The sequence below is a fragment of the Jaculus jaculus genome, chromosome 4 (assembly GCF_020740685.1).
Source record: "Jaculus jaculus isolate mJacJac1 chromosome 4, mJacJac1.mat.Y.cur, whole genome shotgun sequence".
Lineage (NCBI taxonomy): Eukaryota > Metazoa > Chordata > Mammalia > Rodentia > Dipodidae > Jaculus > Jaculus jaculus.
The window spans coordinates 108,826,631-108,839,384 of record NC_059105.1 but is presented as its reverse complement, the minus strand read 5'-3'; the positions used below and the strand labels follow the sequence as shown (position 1 = coordinate 108,839,384).

The following is a 12,754-nucleotide window of genomic DNA, read 5'->3' as shown; positions in this document are numbered from 1 at the left end:
CCAACACACAAAAAAGTACCAGCAGGCCTAAACATCAAGAATGCCAAAGTCAAGATACCCAGGCCTACAGTAAAACTCCTCATACGGAAACTTCTGCTGAGATCAGGGTGAAATTGGTGAAGGGAGAGCCCTCTACTGGCCAACGTGAGCCCATGCATTGCTCTCTGGGCAGCATGGTACCTCCACTGTGATGAAAGAGGTTCCTTCCCCGCAGTTGCATAGCCCTGTCCTGCCTTGTGCTTGTGTCCCTCATTCTAATGCTTGGCCCACAATGGCTCAATGAAAGAGCCAAATCCACTGGTTGCAGGGCAAGCAGCATATGTCCACGACATGAAGATGGGTACCAAAGATAACAAGCTGGCAGTATGGCCTGTGATACAATTCTGGGGTGAGTCTAAGGATGTGTTCCAGTATGACAAATGAGTTATTAGCAATGTGTGCTAGGGGAACAGGAAGAAAGACGGAATCTTTTTTTCTCTGTGTCACACTTTTGACAAGGTGAGCAGTCAGAAGTTAAACTATCGAGAGGCTGGTAATGTACTGAAGTGTAGGAGCCAAGTCCTAATGACTGATAGATGCAGCTTTTCTCTCACCAAACCGGACTTTTCTAGTCATGTACCTGTGATCATTCACCTGGTATCACAGAATGAACCATGACATGTACTGGCATGCACCATGACATGAGTATCAAGGTTTTTGACACTGCATAGAAGAGCAAGACACAATGGCAAAGAGCTGAAGTCTAAAGGGGCAGGGAACCTACTTAAACTGAAACACTGCCCACCTTTCTAGAAACAGAGGGTAACAGCAACTGGATTGGTATGAGATAAAGTGATATTGGACACCTTTCCTCAAGTGATGACACTCTATTTACTCAGAAACCTGTTCTCTACAACCAATTTTGTAACAGAGGACCAGATCAGAGCTGCAATGGATATCAGCACATGCCTGGGTAGTGTGTAATCGGTCATCCTTAAGGCAAGGCAAGGAACAGCAGGGAACAGTCCAGCAGAGAGGGTTCCACTAAGTCCTCTGAGATGTGTAGATCCTTCTGGAACTTCCTAAATGCCAGTTTACTTGAGGTCTCAAAACTTACACCAAGGCAGTGCTCTCATGGGATAAAGATTAGTGCCACAGCATGTATAACTTCATTTCCTGCAAGGAGTTCTGAAAAAGTACCTGAATAACTATTGCCTTGCCCAGCACATGGCCAGGAGAACAGGTGTGGATGGTAAATGAGTGCTGGAAATAGGGATGGGCAAGGAGAACTAACTGAAGGAACAAGAGGACGAGAGAAAGGAGGGAGAGGATAGAGGGGACATAGGAGAGAGTAAATGCACACAAGAGTTCCAGGGGACTCTACAATGCAAGGTTATTCATAATGGCAGAACCTCAATAAGACAACCTCAACTCGCTGAGTGAGCTAACTCGGATGTCTACACAATGATGAAAAGGTCTTACAGGTCTTCCTACAAGTCCTTGCTTTTTCTAATTAAGCTACTACTAAAATTCCCTGAGAGAAGGTAGCAAGAACAGGTGTTCCTCAACATCCTTACTTAACTCTCCACAATCCTAATGTCCTGACCCACCACTCCCACCACCTTCAAGGGTTCTCCTCAGCCCTGCCAGCATAGAATTGGGACAACAGATACACACAAGCTGCTGGTGGAGCCCAAGGAGTAGCTTGGGTAGTGTGTGTTACTATGAACAGCTCTCCACTCCTACCCACAGCTCAAGCTGGCCATGCCGTATTTCTCCCATGAAAGCACGCAGGAGAACCAGGTTCCCAGCAGAGGACACTCAATGGCAATCTTTCCACCAACATTCAAATTACCTGAAGAGCTCTTTAGCTTCCAGAAACTGGAGCTGTGCAAACTGTATAAAGCCGGCTTGCTGCAAAATTCTTCTGTACATTACCTGTGAGGAAAGACAAGGTTCATTTAAAGGTACCTTAAAATCACCACAAGAAGAGAGGATGCCTTCCTCATTCACAACACAAGCTAACTCATTTTGTGTGTGTGTGGGGGGGGGTATACAGACACATGTGCCCCATGTGTGAGGGCAGAAGAGAAGGTCAGGTGTTCTCTACTGCTCTTCTGCTTCACTTCCCTAAACGAAGTTTCTCACTTAACTTGAAGTTGCCAATTTTCATCTGACTGGCTGACCAGCAAGCCCCAGGGATTCCCTCTCCTGACTCTACCTCCACTGACCTCAGCACTGTATGACCATACCTAGGTTTTTCTTGCATAGGCACTGGGGATCAAACTCAAGTGCTCATGCTTGCACAGCAAGCACTCTTCTTCACTGAGCCATATCCACCCCCCCAAGCTAACTTATTACATGGAGACATGAAGTTACAAGTTAAAGACATATACAAAATTACATGTATGTATCAGTATCAAAAGCAGACTGGTTCTAGCACCTCTACAGCTACACCAGCATTCAAGGGATGCTCAAATCCTTACATAAAATAGCACAGGCCTGGAGAAAGAGCTTAGCTGGTAAAGTGCTTGCCTTGTAAGCATGAAGACCTGAGTTCAATCCCGAGTACCCAGATAAAAAGAAAAAAACAATATATAAACAACATAGTATTTCCATAGAACCTATGCACACCCTTCTGTGTACTTTAGCTCATCTCAAGATCACTTGTAAAACCTAGTGCACCACAGATCCATTGCAGACAGTCCTTACACTTATACTATTTCGCTTAGGGAATAATGACCACAAAAGTCTGTACATACTCAGTACAAATGAAATGTACCTTCTTCCAGTGCTAGGGATGGAATCTAGAGCCTCATGCATGCTAAGCATGCTCTATCATTGAGAATTAGCCTCAATACTATCCTAATATTTTTTCTGAATACTTTGAAACTGCAGTTGGTTAAATCCAGATGTAGAAGCTGCATATATGGCAAACTGAGCACACAGACAGACAGACAGATGCATGCATGGACGTGCACACCATGCACCCCAGCATGGATCTGATTCCATTACTCTTTAATGCACAGACCTAAGGACTGGCCCAATTGTATCACCTTACAACAATGAGCAGAAGGAAGTAGGGTAAGGTTCTGTTGGCCAGCAATTCCAGCCCCATTTCTGAAAGTAGAAATGATATAGGCCATCTATGTAGCAAAAGGATCAAAAGATCCACCAACAGGGAAATGCCCACTTATACCCAGGCCTGCCAATGAGAAATAAGATAGCATTCTGGTATATGTGGCTATTAGACTCAAGCATCATCTACCTGAAGGAAAATAAAGCTACTATTGCCAACATTCCAAATATCCATGAATTATGATGCTAAAGTCTAAATGAGCCCTGTGTTGGGAACCTAAGAGGCTTACATGAGGTTATGAAAGTGGGGTCCCAGGATGATGATAGTGTCTTTCTGGTAACCAGAGGTGAGACGCAACTGATCACACTTACTCTTTCTCACCATGTAATGATGTAGCAACAAGCCCTTAACCAGACACTGAGCACATGTCAGTGTCATGCTTTTGGACTTCCCAGACTCCAGAAACATAAGTTAAACAGACTGCCTTCTTTATCAACTATTGGGTCTCAAGAATTTTTTTTTTTCTTTTTGAGGCAAGCCCAACAGAGTGACCTGTTTTGTTTATGCAAGAGTCTGAGAGATATAGAGAGAACTGACACCCATGGGCCTCCAGCCACTTGTAATTGAACTCCAGACGCATGTGCGACCTTGCACACTTGCATCACATCTTGTGTCTGGATTAAGTGGGACCTGGAGAATTGAACATAGGTTCTTAGGCTTTGCAGGCAAGGGCCTTAACTGCTAAATCACCTCATCCAGCCCTCAAGTTTCTTTTTATTTTCTTTTTAATAATTTGAAAGCAGAGAAAGGGAGGGAGGGAGGGAGAAAGAGAGAGAGAATGGGCATGCGAGGATTTCTTGCCACTGCAAACAAACTCTAGATGCATGTGCCACTTTGTGTATCTGGCTTTATGTGGGTATTGTGGGTATGAATCCAGGCTGCCAGGCTTTGTAAGCAAATGCCTTTTAACCACTGAGCCATCTCTCAAGTATTTTCTTACAAAACAGAAAATAGACTGAGAAAAGAAGTTCTAGTTAGAGAATGCTTGTCATAGTTAGAACTTCACTGTTGGGACAAAGCACCCAACTAAAAGCAGCTGATAGGAGGAAAGATTTTTATTTTGGCCTGCAGTCTCAAGGGGAAGCTCCATGAGGACATTGGAAAGCATGGCATAAGCAGAGGCTGGACATCATCTACTTGCTAACATCAAGTGGACAACAGCAGCAAGAGAGTGAGCCAAATTCTGGTGGCGTGGGAGCCGGCTGTAACACCCCTAATCCTGCCCCCAACAATACACCTCCTCTAGCAGGGCTCCACCTCCCAAATGACTATCAGCTGAGAACTAAACATTCAGAATACATGAGTTTGGAGGGGGGGACATCTGATTCAAACCACCACAACATCCCAAGAAGACTTGAAGGAAGCATGCAGTGACTCTCATTCTGCATGCAAGCAGCAGGATGCTGAAACCAAGCATGCATAAACCTCTCTGGATTTTACCTAAAAATGCCTGGCTAGAAACTTTACCAAACACTATCAATTCTTGGGTCTCTGTCTAGTGTCCAGGAAGTCTACCATGTCTGACACCTGCTTTCCACTCAGATGATCCTCAACTATAAAACCTGGAGCCAGGCTGGGTATAGCAGCATATACTTTTTAAATTTTTTTGTTTATTTTTATTTATTTATTTGAAAGCGACAGACAGAGAGAGAAAGAGGCAGATAGAGAGAGAGGGAGAGAATGGGCGCACCAGGGCTTCCAACCACTGCAAATGAACTCCAGATGCGTGTGCCCCCTTGTGCATCTGGCTAATGTGGGTCCTGGGGAACCGAGCCTCGAACTGGGGTCCTTAGGCTGTACAGGCAAGCGCTTAATCACTAAGCCATCTCTCCAGCCCTAGCAGCATATACTTTTAATCCCAGCACTTTGAGGCTGAGGGAGAGGACCAGTATGAGTTCAAGACCAGCCTTGGCTATAGAGTAAGTTCCTAGGCTAGAGTGAGACCCTACCTCAAAAAAAAAAAAAAAATCAAGATGGGTGTGGTGGCACACATCTTTAATCCCAGTACTTGGGAGACAGAGGTAGGAGGATCATCATGGGTTTGAGGACAGCCAGTGAATCCCAGATCAGCCTGGACTAGAGCAAGATCCTAACCTTGGAAAACTGAACACAAAACAAAACAAAAAATCCCGAAGCTTTGTGTGGTCTCATGGGAAAAAGGGAGGGTGGATGAGTACATGGTGATTTCAGGATATAGGAGAATCTGTATCTTTTGACACCAGAACTATCTCAATGACTTTATTGCTAGCTCATCCTTCATTATCAAAGGACTCGGCAAAGCACACCTCTAAGTATTCACTCAGTCTCCACTCTATACATAGCCAGGGCACAACGTGCAGGCAAGTTGAGAAGGCCTGAAATGGTTGCATGCTGATTTTGAGTATGACAGATGCCACATTGAGGCTTCCAACTAGTGATTTAGGGAATTGGAAATTTCTGAAATGGAGTATCCTATTGTGAAGCTTTCGAAGTTTATTTTCAAAGCTACATTATTGAATATCACATAAGAACTTCTAGAAAAAAACAGTTCTTTGGAGTACTACATTGAAAGGACAGCTTGTTTTGTGGCTCCCTTAATATGAATGGCCCAGTGAAATAAGGAATTCTGGATTGGGGATATGCTCAGTGGTAGAGGATGTTCCTAGAATACATGAGACCTTGGTTCAGTCTCTAGCATCAATAATAAAGGAAGGAAGGGAGGGAAGAAAGGATAGGAGAGAAAGAAGGGGAGGAAGCAAGGATGGGAAGGAAGGGAAGGAAGAGAAGAATTGACTGGAAAGAAGGGAAGGAAGAAAGAAAAGGGAGGGAGAAGAGGAAGAAAGAATAGGAAAGAAGGAAGAAAAAAATGAGAGAATGAGGGAGGAAAGGCGGCTGAAGGAAGGACAAAAGAAAGGATTGGGGAAAGGAAAAGGAAGGTAATCTTCCAACTGAGGGAATGTTGTCTTTTTTATTATTTTTGTTTAGCTTCTGAGGTAGGGTCTTACTCTAGCCCAGGCTAACCTGGAATTCACTATGTAGTCTCAGGCTAACCTCAAACTCACAGTGATCCTCCTACTTCTGCCTCCAGAGTGCTGGGATTAAAGCCATAAACCACCATGCCTAGAAAGTGAATTTTATCTTAAAAAAGGAATGAAATTTTGACACATGGTACAACAGGGGTGAACTTTAAAGACATTATGCAGAGTGAAATAAACCAGTGATAAAAGGACAAATACTATATGATTTCACTTATATGAGGATGTGGAGGAGGAGTCAAACATACAAATGCAAAATACAGAATGGGATTGATGGGCTAACTATATGTGCTACATTCAAGTAGGAGTTGTTTAGCAGGTATGGACTGCAGGTAGGAAGACAAACCACTCTGCAGAGGGATGGCAGTGAAGCTGGAGCACTGGGGATACATCCATTGAAAAATATACTCCTAAAGAGAGTAGACAATTTTATGTTATATAATGTATTCCCTACCATTAAAAAAAGAAGAAGAAGAATTTTTCCGGGCCTATTTCTTTCTTTTAGTGAGCTTGGCAGCAGCTGAAGGCTTCTGAGTTCAGGGATCCCCACTGGTTCAGCCTGAGGATCAATATCCTGGAATCTGATGTGTGACTGTTGCTAGCTGGCAGGTCCTGGGACAACCACTTCCTCCCTCAGCAGTATCTTCATATTTACAAAGGGATCTGAGGACTGAGCTATTGTTGACAGCTTCACAGCAGTGCCTGGCATGCAGTCTGCACCCTCACCAAAACCAGCTTCCACTATCATTTCAAGTCCACTTGTTTGATTACACTACACATATGAAGATGGGTAGGAATAAGGAACAGGAGACCTTTGCTGATGAAAGAAAAAGATTTAGCTGAGTATATAATCCCAGCATGTGGGAAGCAGACAGGAGGATCACAAATTCAAAGCCAGCCTAGGCTACATACTGAGACTTTCTCTCTAAAGGAAAAAAAAAATAAAAAGGTGAAAAAATGAGATTTCATTAGGTATTTTCCTATAAGTGGTGGAAATGATCACAGAATGGCTGTGCAGAGCTTTATTGTGACAAGTACTAGTTTCTAAAATAGGGTGTCTCAAGTGGCTAGAACAGCACATATCAAATGTGATTTTAAAAAAAACGTCAAGCTGGGCATGGTGGTGCATGCCTTTAATCCCAGCACTCGGGAGGCAGAGGTAGGAGGATTGCCATGAGTTCGAGGCCACCCTGAAACTCCATAGTGAATTCTAGGTCAGCCTGGGCTAGAGTGAGACCCTACCTTGAAAACCCCCCCCCCCAAAAAAAAAAGCTGGAGAGATGACTTAGCAGTTAAGGGAACTTGCCTATGAAACCTAAGCACCCAGGTTCAATTCCCCAGTACCCACGTAAGTCAGATGCACCAGGTGGCACATGTGTCTGGAGTTTGTTTGCAGTGTCTAGAAACCCTGGTGTGCCCATTCTCTCCCTTGCTTTCCCAAATAAATAAACAAATAGACTACAAAGATGACTCAGTGGAGAAAGTGCTTGCTGATGAGCATGAGAACCTGAGGTCAGACTCCCAGCAGAGACGCTTGGCATGTGCCTGTAATCTCAGAGCTGGGGAGGAAGACCCACAGAAGCTTGAGGGATAGTTTCTCATCTAAATCAGTCTAGCTAGGTTTAGCAAGAACCTGTCTCAAAAAGTAGGGTAGAAAGCAACTGAAGAAGATATTCAGCATTAATGTCTGGCTGTCACATGCAAGCACAGAAGCATACACATGCGCACACACACAAGTACCACACATATATGAACACACATATACACGTCCATGCACACCACACACACACAGAACAAGAAAGGGAGGGGGGAGGGGGGAAGAGGAGGGGAGAAGAAAGAAGAGGAAGAAAAGAGTTGAACAGTAAGGCTAGGACAGGGAATCAAATGGGGCCACAGACTGTCATGCAGAAGAACAGTGTATGAAGTCCCAGCTACTCAGCATCTTTTACAGCTGTAACAGGTCTTTGAGGAAGAGGACAATCACAGCCAACACATCTGCAGACACCAGGGCAGAAGTGGCCCATGTAAACCCAGGAGCACTAGACACCTTGGAAAGATGGAGCATTGTATGCTGACGCAAGAATGGCCCCTCCTCTTTCTACAGCCTCTTTCGCTTAGCTGTGACTGGTTCCTGGATCCTGGGTGGGTGAGGAGGAGCAGGTGACCTATAGGAGGAAGCTGTAAGTCTCCTGCACAAACTAAGATACAAGTGGACAACTGAGATAACTAATTACTAAGACAATGTGTAGGGGGCTAGGAAAATGGTTCGGTGGTTAAAAGCACTTACTTGCAAATCCTGTTAGCCCAGGCTCAATTTCCATGCCAACCACATAAGCAGGGCATAAAAAATGGCGAAATGTCTGATGTGTGTTTGCAGCAAGAGCACCTTGTGGACCTCTGACAGACATATAGGCGCGTGCGCACGCACGCACACACACACACACACACACACACACACACACACACACACACGCACACACACACAAATGCATAAATGAAAAACTTTAAAAACAAAGACAATGTGATAACTATTCTAGGGGTTTTCAACTGAAGAAAGGCAGCCTAACTGCAGGGTCTGGCTTGGATCTCACCTCTTACTCAAAAGACTCAACAGTGGGCTGGAGAGATGGCTTAGTGGTTAAGCGCTTGCCTGTGAAGCCTAAGGACCCCGGTTCGAGGCTTGGTTCCCCAGGTCCCACGTTAGCCAGATGCACAAGGGGGCACACGCGTCTGGAGTTCGTTTGCAGAGGCTGGAAGCCCTGGCGAGCCCATTCTCTCTCTTTCCCTCTATCTGTCTTTCTCTCTGTGTCTCTCGCTCTCAAATAAATAAATAAAAATTAAAAAAAAAAAGACTCAACAGTATCTCACATCAATAGATTCAACCAACTAACTACAGGTCAAACATATCTGAGAAAAAAAAACAACCTCCATCTATGATGAACAAGTACAGACATTTTTCTTGTCATTATTCCTAAAACAATACAGTATGACAACTATTTATTTACTTATTGGTTTTTCGAGGTAGGGTCTCACTCTAGCCCAGGCTGACCTGGAATTCACTATGGAGTCTCAGGGTGGCCTCGAACTTATGGCAATCCTCCTACCTCTGCCTCCCGACTGCTGGGATTAAAGGTGTGCACCACCACGCCCGGCTAACAACTATTTAAATAGTATTTACATTGTATTTCATATTATAAGGAACCTAGAGATGATGTGAAATAGATGAAAAGGTATTTAAAGCAAGGATATGCATTTAATGTATGCAAACAGAAGTCATTTTATAAACAGGACTTGAGAGCTAGGAAAGATGGATCACATTTATAATCCTTGCACTGGGAGACTGAGGTAAGAGGATCACCATATTTCAAGGTCAGCCTATGCTACAAAGTTAATTCCAGGTCAACCTAGGTTACAGTAAGACCCTGCCTCAAACCTCCATCACACCCCCCACCAAAGACTTGAGCATTAGTGGACTTTGTTATCTGACTGGGGGATTCTATACCCAATCTCCCAAGGATACTGAGGGACACTGAGGTATGGCCATAATTTAGTTTTGTCAGTGGGCTTATCTCCAGGAGAACAGGGGTTATGGACATGCCTGGTCTTGCCAAGACTGATTACAGGCCCTAGAAGGCAAAACATTAAATGCAGTCATCACAAGCCAACTACCCATGTACAGAAAACAATCCATTCCAGACACTAGACTGACCAGTAAGATCCATATTAACATACATAGTACATCATGGTATATTTATCATACTCACACATGCCCCTCCATTCCTACCACTTTTGGAGATTCAAGAAAGATAAAGCATTATACACACATACACACCCTTAGGTAACCACAGTTAGTACTGTCTAGACTCCAAGAAATGCTTCAAGTTACAAAATTCAGTTAATTTAATCTTCCAGAACAAATCTCTCCCCATTCTGAAGGGAGGTGAGGAAAGGAGAAAAGAGAAGGTAAAAGGAAAATGTTATGATCAAAATATAGTATGGAGGTATTGCTCAGTGGTTAACAGGGCTTACTTGCAAGGCCTAATGGCCTGGGTTCAATTCCCCAGTACCCAGGTAAAGCCAAATGCACAAAGTGGTGCATGCATCTGCAGTTTATATACAGCAGCTAGAGGCCATGCCATGCCCATTCCTGCTGTCTCTCTTTTCTCTATCTCTTTCTGCTTGTAAATAAATATTTTTTTAAATGCATTATATTTATGTGTAAAGATTGTCCTTAGTGCTTAGTGGCTAAGCCACTTGCCAGAGAAATCTAAGGACTTAGGTTCAATTCCCCAGAACCCACATAAGCCAGATGTACGTAGTAGCACATGTATCTAGAGTTTATCTGCAGTAGCTAGAGGCCCTAGTGTACCCAATTCTCTCCCTCTCTCACACACATAAATAAAAATAAAGTATTAAAAAATATTGTCAAGGGCTGGAGAGATGGCTTAGCGGTTAAGGCATTTGCCTGCAAAGCCAACGGTTCCCAGTTCAACCCTCCAAGACCCATGTAAGACAGATGCATAAGGGGTGCATGCATCTGGAGTTCATTTGCAGTGGCTAGAGGACCTGGCACGCCCATTCTCTTTCTCTCTCAAAAAAATAAATAAAATATGTTTTTAAAAATATTGTCAGGGACTAGAGGGATGGCTTAGCGGTTAAGACGTTTGCCTGCAAAGAACAGACCCGGCTCGATTCCCCAGGACCCACATTAGCCAGATGTACAAGGGGATGCACGCGTCTGGAGTTCGGTTGCAGTGGCTGGAGGCCCTGGTGTGCTCATTCTTTCTCTCCCTCTTTCTCTGTCAAATAAATAAATAAAAATATTTTTAAAAAATATTGTCAGTAAAGTCATTCCTGCCCAAGTGTCAAATGAAATACAAATGGGGAAGGCCTGATCTGGAAGGAACTGTACAATGGACAGGCACAAGAGTAGGTGTGGTCCATTCCCAGATGGGGAGTGTGGGCAAAGGTGGAGGCACGAAAAAGGAGTATACAATTTATGGGGCTACAGAGATAGTTTAGCAGTTAAGGCACTTTGCTGAGAAGCCTAAGGATCCATGTTCAATTCCCTAGTACCTACATAAGCCAGATGTATATGCATGCATCTGGAGTTCATTTGCAGTGGCTAAAGACCCTGGCACACCCATTCTCTTTATCTGCCCCCCCTCTCAAAATAAGATAAAATAAATATATAAAACATCCAAAATTACAATTTATAAGACAAAGCCTCCCACCTAAACTCTTGGGAAGGATGTATATAAACTGACATTGGTGGCTTTCAGAAGTATCATACTAAGGGATTTCACCATTTGGCTTTTTTAAAATAAAAACAAAACAGATGCATGTATTTTCTGGAGCAGTCATGTCAGGTACTGATAAGCAACTCATTGCACCCCATTCCACAGTCAGTGTGCCCTACACTGAGTGCTTAAACTTTCTGTTCTCTTGATGACATCAAAAAACATACAAAGGGCCTTGACTCCCATAGGCTCAGCACTGTAATATCCTAATAGAGTGAGATACATTCATCACTACCTACCGGGGGCCTTCAAGTTTCATTGATTTTTAATTTTTTTTATTTATTTAAATATGAGAGGGGAGGAATGTGTATGAGTGCACCAGTGCTTCCTGTCACTGCAAATAAACTCCAGATACATACACCACTTTGTACATCTGACTTTACGTGGGTACTAGGGAATTAGACCTGGGCTAACATGATTTGCAAATATGTTCCTTTAAGCACTAAGCCATCTCTCCAGCCCTGATTTTTTTTAACAAAGATCTTATCTAATCCTAATCACTCCCCAAAGGTCCCACCATTTCTATATTGTTTCCACCCTCTTTTTTTTTAATTAAAAAAATTATTTAGGGCTGGAGAGATAGATTAGTGGTTAAGCACTTGCCTGTGAAGCCTAAGGACCCCAGTTTGAGGCTTGATTTCCCCCAGGATCCATGTACGCCAGATGTACAGGGGGCGCATGTATCTGGAGCTTGTTTGCAGTGGCTAGAAGCCCTGATGCACCCATTCTCTATCTGCCTCTTTCTCTCAGTCACTCTCAAATAAATAAATAAAAATAAACAAAAAGTATTATTTATTTATTTGAGAGGGGCCAGATAGAGAGAAAGAGAGAATGGGCATGCCAGGGCCTCTAGCCACTATAAACGAACACCAGACGCATGTGCCCGCTTGTGCACCTGGCTTACATAGGTCCTGGGAGAATCGAACTGGGGTCCTTAGTTAAGGCAAACGCCTTAACTGCTAAGCCATTTGCCCAGCCCTTTATTAACTTTTTTAAATCAACAACTTCCATAATTATAGCCAATAAACCATGATAATTCCCTCCCCCATGCCACTTTCCCCTTCACAAATCTACTCTCCATCATGTCCCCTCCCCCTCTCAATTAGTCTCTCTTTTATTTTGATGTCATCATCTTTTCCTCCTATTATAAGGGTCTTGTGTGGGTAATGCCAGGCACTGCAAGGTCATGGATATCCAGGCTATTTTGTGTCTGGAATTTCCACCCTCTTAATACAAGACAATAGTTGCCGAGTTTCAACACAAATACCCTTAGTGGACATGTTCAAGCCATATTCAAGCCCTAGCACAGCTATTCTCAAACT

General features: G+C 43.5%; 1 protein-coding gene across 2 annotated transcripts in view; it reads right to left on the bottom strand.

Annotated features, from left to right (window-relative positions):
* The window catches only part of Tgfbrap1 (transforming growth factor beta receptor associated protein 1), a 74,097-nt gene that overhangs the window by 18,455 nt on the left and 42,888 nt on the right, over positions 1–12,754 (bottom strand). For both annotated transcript variants that reach the window (XM_045147466.1, XM_045147465.1), the window contains exon 5: positions 1,835–1,917. In XM_045147466.1, coding sequence (XP_045003401.1) covers positions 1,835–1,917 — 83 coding nt within the window. The remainder of the gene's footprint in view (positions 1–1,834; positions 1,918–12,754) is intronic.